Source organism: Propithecus coquereli, unplaced genomic scaffold (genome assembly GCF_000956105.1).
Source record: "Propithecus coquereli isolate 6110/MARCELLA unplaced genomic scaffold, Pcoq_1.0 Scaffold1, whole genome shotgun sequence".
NCBI classification, from domain to species: Eukaryota; Metazoa; Chordata; class Mammalia; order Primates; family Indriidae; genus Propithecus; species Propithecus coquereli.
The window spans coordinates 8,723,102-8,735,368 of record NW_012133857.1 but is presented as its reverse complement, the minus strand read 5'-3'; the positions used below and the strand labels follow the sequence as shown (position 1 = coordinate 8,735,368).

Genomic DNA, 12,267 nt, shown 5'->3' with positions numbered 1-12,267 from the left:
CTCAGGCTGGTTTTGAACTCCTGAGCTCAAACAATCCGCCCGCCTCGGCCTCCCAGAGAGCTAGGATTACAGGTGTGAGCCACCGCGCCCGGCCTCTTTTGTTTCATTGATTGCTCAGTTCTTGCACCTATAGCATACTGTCAGTTATTTGAAAAGTGAAAATAGTAAGGAAGTCTTGCTATAAATGACACTAAGATGTAGTATAAATCTAAAATATTTTTGGTGATTCTCTCTCAAATATTCTTTGAAGAGTGCTTTAAACTCACATTGTAAAGTAGGTTTTTAAATGTATAAATTTGGGGAGAATTAACATCATTGCCTTTAATATTCTCATCCAGGAACATGGTAGATATTTCCATTTGTTAATGTTTCACGTTCCTCAGTTGATTTTTGTGGTTTTCTTTCTAAGAGTTCTAATAGTATATACAGTAGTCCCCCCTTATTCACCAGGGATATGTCCCAAGACCTTTAGTGGATGCCTGAAACTGCAGGTAGTACCAAACCCTATATATACTGTACATGAATTTCTTTTTCCTTCTTCATCATTTCATAGATAGAAGATTCATTCTTATCATAGATCTTAGCAATCTTAGCATAGAATTTTTTGGCATGTCTGAATTGCCAATATCACACCACTTTTGTACTTTGGGGCCATTATTAAGTACTAATAAGGGTTATTTGAACACAAACACTGTGATACTGCCACAGGCAATCTGATAACTGAGACAGCTACTAAGAGACTAAAGGGCAGGTAGCATATACAATATGGATAGACTGAGCAAAGGGATGATTCATGTTGTGGGTGGGATGGAGCAGGACAGCCTGAGATTTCATCACAATACTCAGAACGCCGCCCAATTTAAAACTTGAAAATTGTTTATTTCTGGAATTTTCCACTGAATATTTTTGGACAATGATTGACTACAGGTAACTGGAACCTTGGAAAGCAAAACCTTGGACAGCAAAAACCGTGAATAAGGGGAGACTACTATACAGTGTGGTACCATTATTTTAAAATATGATTATGTATTGTAAAAAAGACTAGAAAGATATAAACTCTGATATTAAGTGGTTATCTCTGACTGCTGGAGTGATAGGTGATTTGAGGGCTTATTTTCTTGATGCCTGTTTTTTAAGTTTAATATAATATTCGACCATATATAACTTTGTCATGATTAGAAAATCACAGTTCCAAAAAAGTTGCTTGCAAAATGTTTAGTTGTGTTTAAAATAAATTTAAATATTTCGAATGAAAAATAAATTCTGTTTGTGTTCATAAATATCACCTAAAAATAAAAGTCACCCAAAGCTTTTTTCCGAATTAAAAACCCCACAACTTTAATTGTCCATAATAATTTGAAATAATAGTTTATATAATTAATGGTGATATCAAAAGCTGGAAATCATATTGATTGATTTATATTTTTCTTTTAAGCAGCAATGGAAATTTTTAAGTCAATATTTAGTATTTTAAGACTTTTTCTTTTTGAGACAGAGTCTTGTTCTATTGTACCAGCTAGAGTATAGTGGCGTGATCATAGCTCACCACAGCATTGAACTCCTGGGCTCAAGCAACCTTCCTGCCTCAGCCTTCCGAGTAGCTGGGACTACAGGCACACGCCACCACACCCGGCTAATTTTTTCTATTTTTAGTAGAGATGAGGGTCTCACTCTCGCGCAGGCTGGTCTTGAACTCCTGACCACAAGCAATCCTCCCACCCCGGGCTCCCAGAGTGCTAGGATTACAGGCATGAGCCACTGAGCTCAGCCAAGTATTTTAAATTATGTAGAGTAGCGTTGTTTTTAAGGTTGACCATAAGCTAGTTGTATAATTAGCATCTGACACATTCTTATAAATCTGGTAAGCCTTATAGCTTAATATGTCATAGAGATATTCATGTATACTTATGTGACCATAATAATCTCTTCACAGTATAGATTTTCAGACAAAGTGACTATTAAAGAAGAAAAAGAAAATGTTCATGAAGTTTGCAAAAGGTCTGTAACAATTTTTAATTACATAACTTCAAAGTAGTCACTTATCTAATTTGTATCTTGTGTTTTTCATTCTCTGCACAAATGCTTGGACTACCTACCATAAGCCATACGTGGGTAGAATTTAATCAATGTGTCAGATGCATTCAGATATAAGGGGTATTGTAAATTTCCTTCAAGCTTTCACTAAGTTCTTTTAGCCATTAAAATATTTTTTGAGAAAAGATAAGTAGTGAAAAAAGAAAATTAGAAAAATAAGAAAGGATTTATGTATGTGCCTTTATGAAGGAAAGAGTGGCTGAAATCATATGGACATGACAGTTTGCAAGGATCTTATACGGATGCAATGATTAGTACTGAGAGTTACAGCACACTCACTAGACCATAAAACCACTACATTTAGAGTTGAAGGACACCTTAGAGATCATCTGATGCATCCTCTACCCTCATTTTACTGTTGAGGTGAAGCACAAAGGTGATGGACATGTTCAAGTCTTTTTGTTAAGGCAATGGTTTTCAAAGCGTGATCCGTGGAGCAGCAGCATCATGTGGGAGCTTGTTAGAAGTGGGAATTGTATAGTTCAACCCCAGGCCTACTGAATCAGAAACTCTGGGGATGGGGCCCATCAATCTGTGTTCAACAAGACCGCTGACTGATATTGATGCATGCTTACGTTTGAAACCACTGTGTTAAGGGAAAAGGCTAGGTAAGAATTAGATTGGCATAGAAGTCCAGTATGGTTCATGACCATTTGGAAATCCTAAAGAAAAAGGAAAAATGACAAGGTTTGCTTTTCTTTTTCTATTTAAAGCATTTTGCTTACAAACTAAAATAGTGTCATTGCATCCTACAAAAGTTTATCATCAGCTTGGCTCTATCATAGTGATCAGAAGTGTGACATTGGGCAACTTACTACATCACCCTGGGCTTCAATCATCCAATCAAAAATAAGAGAATTTTCTAGATAATCTCTTCCATCTATAAAATTCCATAATTCCTATTTCTTTTATGTTATTGCTTTTGTTTTATTTTATGGGGGAGGGGATTATGTTGATTACGCATAGCAATGATATCCCAAGATGGGGAGGAAGCAAATATTTCGTGTGAAAATTTTAAATTCCACCAATGCTACAGTGTTTCAGCTGTTGTAAGTATGGGCCCCTCTTCTTCTATTTTAACTCTCCTTTGGCCCAGGAAACCCCAGTTGAAAAAACTTATTAGAATTGTCTTTAAGGTAAAAGATCTGAGTGTTGGTATTAAGTCTTTCCCCTAAAAAGTACTTCATTTGTATCTAGTTAGCTCTAAAGTACTTCCCCCACCTCCCCCTTACTTGTTATTCCTTTTTCTAAATAACCTCTAAATTTTTGTAAAATTGGTTATGTAGGATTTCACATATTAGAATACAATTAAAGCTGTTTAAATCAGCAACCCTGGAACAATAACATTTCTAAGACCTTCTCCCCAGAGGAAGCTCTCAAAGACCCATATATGTTTATTACATATACTTGTCCTGAAGAATAATTTATAATCCATTTCATTGCACTCTCAGTAGAATAACTGGATGACGTTTTCTGGATTAGAATGTCAGCCCCGCTCCTCCTCAGACCTTTTGTTTGTCATGATCAAAAATATTTTGCTCCAGTTTTAACCACACTACCCCATTCCTACCCCAACCATTTAATAAGTATTGGTTTTCTAGCTAAGAAGTCAGGAACAACTTATTGAAGATATTAAAGATGCTGTGGGATTGGTTCTAGACCACTACATAAAGCAAATGTTGCAGTAAAGTGAATCACACAAAGTTTTTCATTTCCTGGTGCATATAAAAGTTATGCTTATACTATACTGTAGTCTATTAAGTGTGCAATAACATTATAGCATTATGTGAAAAAAAGTGCATACCTTAATGTTAAAATACTTTATTGCTAAAAAAAAGTGCTAACAATCATCTGAGCCTTTAGCAAGTTGTTATTTTATTGCTGGTGGGGGTTCTTGCCTTGGTGTTGATGGCTGCAGACTGACCAGGGTGGTGGCTGCTAAAGGTTGGGGTAGCTGTGCCAATTTCTTAAAATAAAACAATGAAGTTTGCCACATCACTTGACTCTTTCACAAAAGATTTCTCCATAGCATGCAATGCTATTGGATAGCATTTTACCCACAGTAGAACTTCTTTCAAAATTGGAATCAGTCCTCTCAAGCCCTGCTGCTGCATTATCAACTAAGTTTATATAATATTCGAAATCCTTTGTTGTCATTTCAGTAATGTTCACAGCATCTTCATCAGGAGTAGATCCATCTCAAGGAATCACTTTTCTTTGTTCATTCATAAGAAGCAACTCTTCATCCATTCAGATTTAATCATGAAATTGCAGCATTTGAGGCACATCTTAAGGCTCCACGTCTAATTCTAGCTCTCTTGCTGTTTCCACCACATCTGTAGTTCCTTCCTCCACTGAAGCCTTGAACCCCTCCAAGTCATCCAGGAGGGTTGGAATCAGTATCTTCCAAACTCCTGTTAATGTTGATATTTTGACCTCTTCCCATGTATCACAAATGTTCTTAATGGCATCTAGAACGGTGAATCCTTTTCAGAAGGTTTTCAGTTTACTTTGCCCAGATTCATCAGAGGAGTCACTCGCTATCTATGGCAGCTATAGCCTTATGAAATATTTCTTTAAAAGGCTTTAAAGTCAGAATTACTCCTTGATCCGTAGACTGCAGAATGGATGTTGTGTTAGCAGGCATGGAAACAACGTTAATCTCCTTGTACATCTCCATCAGAGCTCTTGGGTGACAAGGTACATTGTCAGTGAGCAGTAATATTTCGAAAGGAATCTTTTTTTCTAAGTAGTAGGTCTCAACAGTGGGCTTAAAATATTTAGTAAACCATGCTGTAAACAGATGTGCTGTCATCCAGGCTTTGTTTTTCCATTTATAGAGCATAGGCAGAATAGATTTAGCATAATTCTGAAGGGCCCTAGGATTTTTGGGATGGTGAGTGTTGGCTTCAACTTAAGGTCACCTGCTGCATTAGCCCCTAAGAAGAGTCAGCCTGTCCTTGGAAACTTTGAAGCCAGGCATTGACTTATCTTCTCTATCTATGAAAGTGCTAGCTGACATCTTTTTCCAATAGAAGACTATTTCCTCTGCATTTGAAATCTGTTACTTAGTTTAGCCACCTTCATCGGTGATCTTAGCTAGATCTCCTAGTTAACCTCCTATAGCTTCTCCATTAGAACTTGCTGCTTCACCTTGCATTTTTATATTATAAAGATGGCTTCGTTCCTCAAACCTCATGAATCGCCCTCTGCTAGCTTCAAACTTTTCTTCTGAAGCTTTGTCACCTCTCTCAGCCTTCATAGAATTGAAGCAAGTTAGGGCCTTACTCTGGATTAGGCTTTGGTTTAAGGGAATGTTGTGGTTGGTTTGATCTTCTGTGTAGCCACTAAAACTTTCTCCATATCAGCAATAAAGTGGTTTCTCTGTCTTATCATTTGTGTATTCACTGGAGTAGTGCTTTTAATTTTCTTCAAGAACATTTCCTCTGCATTCGCATCTTGGCTAAGAAGAGGCCTAGCTTTCAGCCTATCTCAGCTTTTGACATGCCTTCCTCACCAAGCTTAATCATTTCTAGCTTTTGATTTAAACTGACAGATGTGAGACTCTTTCTTTTATTTCAACGTTTAAGGGCCATCGTAGGATTATTAATTGGCCTAGTGTCAATATTGTTGTGTCTCGAGAAATAGGGAAGCCTGAAGAGAGCGAGACAGATAGGGGAACTACTGGTTGGTGGAGCAGTTAGAACACGTATAACATTTACCAATTAAATTTGCCCTCTTATATGGGTGCAGTTTGTGGTACCCCCAAACAATTAGAATAGTAACATCAAAAATCACAGATCACTATAATAGATGTAATCATAAAAAATTCGAAATATTGTGAGAATTACCAAAATGTGACGCAGAGACATGAAGTGAGCACATGCTGTTGGGAAAATGGTGTCAATAGATTTCTCAACATAGTGTTGCCACAAACCTTCCATTTGTTTAAAAAAAAAAAAAACACAAAAAACAGTATCTGTGAAGTGCAATAAAATGAGATATGCCTATAATATATAGCATAGTATGTAGCATGTACATAGCATTAGGTTATGTTTCTACTTATTTGATTCTTAGTACTTTAATGTTTTAAAAATACATTTAAGTTCTGACTTTGGTTTTTCTGCTCACACAGCAAAGATTCTAGAAAAGCAGACATTATGGTTGGTGAATGTCAATTAGCATCACTGGTCCCAAAACCTCTGTGCTTATTAGTACCTCCTTTGAATCTAAGTAGTCATCAAGAAGACACAATACTGAAGCCCTGGATGAATGGTACTATTTGTTTTCTTTATAAAATCCTGTTGGCTTTTGGTGATATAGAAAATATATGGGAGATTTTTCCACCAAAACCAAAAAAAATTAAAAAAGAAAAATTGAAACAAATGTAGCATATGTCAAAATTGAAAGCTTGTATGCCTTTCTGTAGTACTTTTAATGGGACAACTTCTGAAATTTCTGTATTTATGTGATAGTAGTAGTACAGGGAAATTAGGTTATACATAAAATATTTGTACGTTAATTGAGTATACTTGTATTTTAGAATTTGCCAATTTTTTTGATAATTCGCAGTCCTCTGAACAAAATAAGCTACACTGAAGGATGAATTTAGACTCTATAAAACCACTTTGTGTTGTACACATCTAACTTTTCTATACCTTCCCAATACTGATTTCATGCTGCCTAATGTAGTGTACTATAGTACACAGCATGCCCACAGTGGTCATGTGTTTTATCTTAAAAAGCCTTACAGTTTTCATAATGTAAATTACTGCAAAGCTATGCAGCAAAAACTTTAGCTTGTTTCAGATTATATCTGCATGCTGCCAAAGTAAAAAATAAGTGATTTAAAATTTAAAATACTTTTTGTTTGTTTTATCTTTAGAAAAGAATATTTTTAAATACCCTAGTTCTCATTTTAAAAGACCAACATTAAGGGATATGATGCCTGGTATATTAGTCTGTTTGGGCTGCCATAACAAAATACCACAGATTGAGTGGCTTGAACAACAGGAATTTATTTTGCACCGTTTTAGAGGCTAAAAGTTCAAGATCAGGGTTCTGGCAGGGTTCAGTTTCTGGTGAGGGCTTTCCTTCTGGCAGGCAGATGGCTGCCTTCTTGCTAAGTCCTCACATAGCTTTTCCTTGGAGTGTGGTGAGCTCTTTGGTACCTATTCTTACAAGGATGCTAATTCTGTCAAATCAAGGCTCCACCCTTATGACCCCATTTAACCCTAATTACTTACATAAAGGCCCTATCTCCAAAGAAAGTCATACTGGGGGTTAGGGCTTCCATATATGAATTTGTGGGGGATGAGGAGACACAATTCCATCCATAGTATCTGGGTTTGTCAGTAGTTTTCTGCCCTTAGAGAGGTTTATTGTGTGCAATATTTGTCTGTTTAACTTAGAAATATATCATTTGAATGCTGCTATATAAGGCATTTAAGAAAGTTATCTGCAGCCTATATAGTGAGCTTAAAATTTTAAATTCAGATCTAGAAATACTTAAGGGTACCTAAAATGTAAATCATTCTATATTTCACAGAAACACACATGGCAGCGCAGTCTGTGAATTGAACATGAATATTCCAAAATGAAACTTTAAAGAAGATAGTAGTGATCATCTATTTCATTGTTATGAAGGGAATAAGTTGTAACATATTGGTGTGTAATGTTATACTAAATCATTTCTAGATTTCAGATTTCCAGGAAAACATTCTGTCCTAAAGCTGCAGAATCCTGAAAATAGTGAAATATTTAAGAGGGAAAAAAATGTAGGGGTAAGTCTTCTACTTTTTAAAAAAATAATTTTATAAAACCCATAATTTGGACCCTTCTGGTTGTATTTCTCTTATTATCATTTTTTAAGCAGTTCTAGACATTACGTGGATTTTGAATGGAGGCTGGTGGTAAGAGGCAGAAAATAAGTAGTGACTCAGAGGATATTCACAAATAACATAAAAGGTTGAAAGCAGCACAGGGGGAACATAAAAACAGAAAATATAGAATGAATAGTTCCCTGTGATGAAAGAGAAAGCTGGAGATATAAAGCAGTTTATGGGGAAAGTTTTGCCTTTTTCTATTAATCAGAAAAGCTAAGGAAAATTTTGGTTCTAATAAATGTGTCTGAAATATGATGCATATTATAATAGAATTAGCTTTTTATAAAAGTAGGGGCAGGTACATGGAAAGGAGGAGGGAATATATAAGCTTTTAAAAATAGGTAAAGTGTGTGGGGGCAGAGAGTCTATGGGATATCTCTGTACCTTCCTCTCACTTTTGCTGTGAACCTAAAACTTCTCTTTAAAAAAGTCTTTTTAAAAAAATATGATATAAAGCAGAATAACCTCGATGAAATATTTTACACTAAGAAACTGAGAAAATTCACAGAAAAATCACTCTAAATTGATTTTCATTATTTTTAAAAATATAAGCTGGTTGCAATGGCTTGCAACTATAATATCTGCAACTCAGGAGGCTAAAGTGGGAAGACTGCTTGAGGCCAGGAGTTCAAGACCAGTCTGGGCAACATAGTAAGACCCCATCTCTTAAAAAAATAAGAAAACTTAGCTGGGTGTGGTGATGTGCACCAGTAGTCCCAGCTACTCAAGAGGCTGAGATGAGTGGATCACTTTAGCCCAGGAGTTTGAGACTGGATTGCGCCACTGCATTTCAATCTAGGTGACAGAGCAAGACTTTGTCTCTAAAATTTAAAATATTTATATACATATGTATTGTTTGGAGTTTATTTTTTCTTATCAAATGAGCAAGCAATTTATCCTGATACTGTTTAGGATGCTTAATATTTGTTGCTTCAAATGCTTTCTTACTTGATTATAGTAAATGATTTGCAGTTAACAGAGAAAGGGAATTTTTCTAATTCTCTAGGTGTTCCAGAAGCCCCTAGGATTGATGATACCCCACAGATACTGCAAATTTCATTTTAATACGTTACGTGGTTGTGAACGATCACAGTGCAAGTTTGCTCATGTGCCTGAGCAAGGGGATGAAAAGGTAAAACAGAAAGTCTTTGAAGTAGAGATTGTTTTAATAACTATCTCAGTCATGCATTTTAGTTTAGATTTTCATTGACTCCTAAGAGCATAGATGAGCTTTGCCTGTTTTTGTGTTTTATATAAATGAAATCATATAATGTGTATTCTTTTATATCTGGCTTTTGCTCAATATTATTGAAATTTGTCTTTTTTATTTAATTATAAATGTGTCTTTCTCATTGTATAATAGTATTCCATTGTGCGAATATATCAAAATTAATTTTGTGAATAAATATTACTGTTGATGGGCATTTGGGTGGTTTTCAGATTTGGATATTACAATTGTTATGCTATCAGTGTTCTTCTGCATGTCTTTGGCGCACACATTCTGATAGGTTATACTTAAAACTGGAATTGCTGGGTCATAGGGTCTACATATGTTCAACCTGAGTAGATACTGCCACACAGGTTTCTAAAGTGATTTTATCGTATTACACTCTTCACCAGCAATGTCTGAAAATTCTAGTTGCTTCATATCCTTACCAGCACTTGATAGTATCAGCCTTTTAATTTTAGCCATTCTGGTTAGGGGTGAGGGTGTGATGTCTTCCCTGATGATTGAAGTTGAGCATTTTTCAGAGTGTTTATTGGACATTTGGATATGCTGTTTTTGGAAGTATCCAGATATTTTGCCTATATTCTATGGGATTGTCCTTTTCTTACCAATTTACAAGAATTCATTATATAATCTGTACACAGGTTCTTACACTGGATACATAAGTATATATTACAAATATCTTTTTACTACTTTACAATTTGCCTTTTTACCCTCTTAAAAGTGTCTTTTGAGAAACAAAATCTCTTAATTTTTATATACTTCAATTTTTCAGTTATTTTCTTTTGTGGTGCTAAGTTTTTACAACCCGTTGAAGATATCTTTGCTAAGATCATGAAGATGTTCTGTGTTTTCCCTTTAAAAGTTTATGTTTTACCTTTGGCATTTAGAACTCTAATCCAGAGTTGATTTTTGTTTATGATGTGAGAAGAGGGTCAAGATACATTTTTTCTCCATGTGGATCTTCAGGTGACCCAGACCATTTACTGAAAAGACCATCCTCCTAGCTACTCAGGAGGCTGAGACTAGAGTATTGCTTCTGCCCAGGAGTTGGAGGCTATAGTGAGCTATGATCTCACCATTACACTCCAGCCTGAGCAACAGAGCAAGACCCTGTGTCTAAAAAATAACTAATCAAATATATTAGAAAGACCATCCTTTCTCCACTGCACTGCAGTGTCACCATGTCATAAGTCAGCTGACTGTCTGAATGGGTCTATTTCTGAGCTGTCTGTTCTAATACGTTGGTCAGTGTGTTTATCCTTGTACCTGTAAATGGTTATTTTTAAATAACCTAAATAAGGTTTTTGTAGTGAATTCATATGTACTTCAAATCTGTAAGTTAGCCAGACATCCCTTCTTTATTCTAATGCTTTCACTGATTTTAAAAGTTTGAAATAAGCAAAGAGATAGGATTGAAATTGTATAGTTCTTATGAAATATAAAAAAGATAATTTTATACTTTTCATGGCTTTTGCAGATTTGCATGGATGTGTTTAAGAAATATATAAGTATTAATGAGCTGTGTTTGCTACAACGTGCAGGTATGAAACAATTGAATGATTAGTATAAATTTATTAGTGTGGGTATTTCAAACAATGTGCTATTGTTTGAAAGTAAATTCAGTACTTTCTATGTATGAAAACTGAATGCCTTATGTAAGAGTGGCTCTGTTGGCCTTAGGACAAAAATAAATATTGTCTTTTGGTTAATAAAAACTTATAGTCCACCTAAACACTATAATTCTCTTATGTACTAATATTTTCATGACTTAGAAATTTTATTTAAAACTATAAGAGAAAAGGATATTGTTAATTAGCCTTTAAATCTATCTGAAAGGATCCTTCAGAGGGTGAATTTTTCCGACTTCTTCATCTTTCTCTTTTTATACTTACCCCTTCTAGCCATGCACAGTGAGTTCTGTGCAGTTCCCTAAACACACCAGGCTGTGGTATAACTTCAGCGCTACTGCTGCCCCTACTCTCTGCCGGGAATGCCTCTCCTTCCATCCCTGTTCCCCACGGCAAAGAGCTGTTCAGCTTTCAAGGCTGAGTCGTAAGAAATAGGATTACCTCCTCTATTACACCCTTTTCTGATTCCACAACCCTGCCTTCTTCTTTGCTTTTGTTCCCACTCCCTACTAGATCATGAGCCCCAAGAAAGCGGGGACCAGTCTTTATTTATATTTGTCACCCTTACACAGCCACCAAAGCCACATAGTATGTAGTAATAGAGCACTTTAGCTTCATATTGATCTGTGTGAAATCTTAGTCAGCTAAAAACAAAATGTCTCACAAGTTTATTGTTTTGTTTTGCTGGTGATATCATTTCCCTAAAGATTAAAGGAGGCATCTAAGAGAACTGCTAGTCTGGACTTAATCTAACTGTAACAAGGGAAAAATAGTTAAGGTAGAGGTACTAGGAGCCTGTATGGAAATAAACTTGTGACCTGAGGGATTGTGATAGCCAAGAACGAGAAGCTACATGTGGTTAGATATGAACTATTAAATTCCAGAAATAATTTCATAACATGAGATGTGGAAGAAAAGATGATGTCACAGAAAAGATGCAAAACTCCTCAAAATACAATTCTGTGTAAAGATCCAATAGGGCTGCAGAAGAAATCTGAATTTAGTTTTAAAACAACTATATAGAACAAAAATAAGGGTTTATAACAAAGAATAAGAGTAGGAAATTGTCAAGGACCTGTGGAAATTGTTTGGTGTAAAAATAGAAACTTAGATCAGTAGAAAAGAATAGTCTTGGTATTAATATATGAAGGAGTTTAGTGTTTAGAAAGACCATAGGATTTGAGAAAGGAGGAATCTTTTAACAAATGAGTTAAGATAAATTGCAGAGCAACTTGGAAAGTTTCACACCCCTAAAGAGTTAGATCCATACCACTAGTGTAAGGTGTGGCTCTAACTGCTCAGGCCCTACAGAGAGGCCTCAGGGACCTTTGGTGCACAAGGGGAGGTAGCTGAGTGGGTGGGACTCCCCATTCCCCTATTTAATCATAGTTCTATGTTTATCTATTTTATATTTGAATTTCCACATAAA

The 12,267-nt window shown here is 35.7% G+C and overlaps 1 protein-coding gene across 1 annotated transcript in view; it reads left to right on the top strand.

The window, feature by feature from the left end:
• Positions 1–12,267, top strand: part of TOPAZ1 (testis and ovary specific PAZ domain containing 1) — an 83,672-nt gene that overhangs the window by 21,667 nt on the left and 49,738 nt on the right. The window contains 5 exon segments of the mRNA XM_012652719.1: positions 1,934–1,998; positions 6,230–6,369; positions 7,792–7,877; positions 8,986–9,111; positions 10,688–10,751. Of these exon segments, the coding sequence (XP_012508173.1) occupies positions 1,934–1,998; positions 6,230–6,369; positions 7,792–7,877; positions 8,986–9,111; positions 10,688–10,751 (481 nt within the window).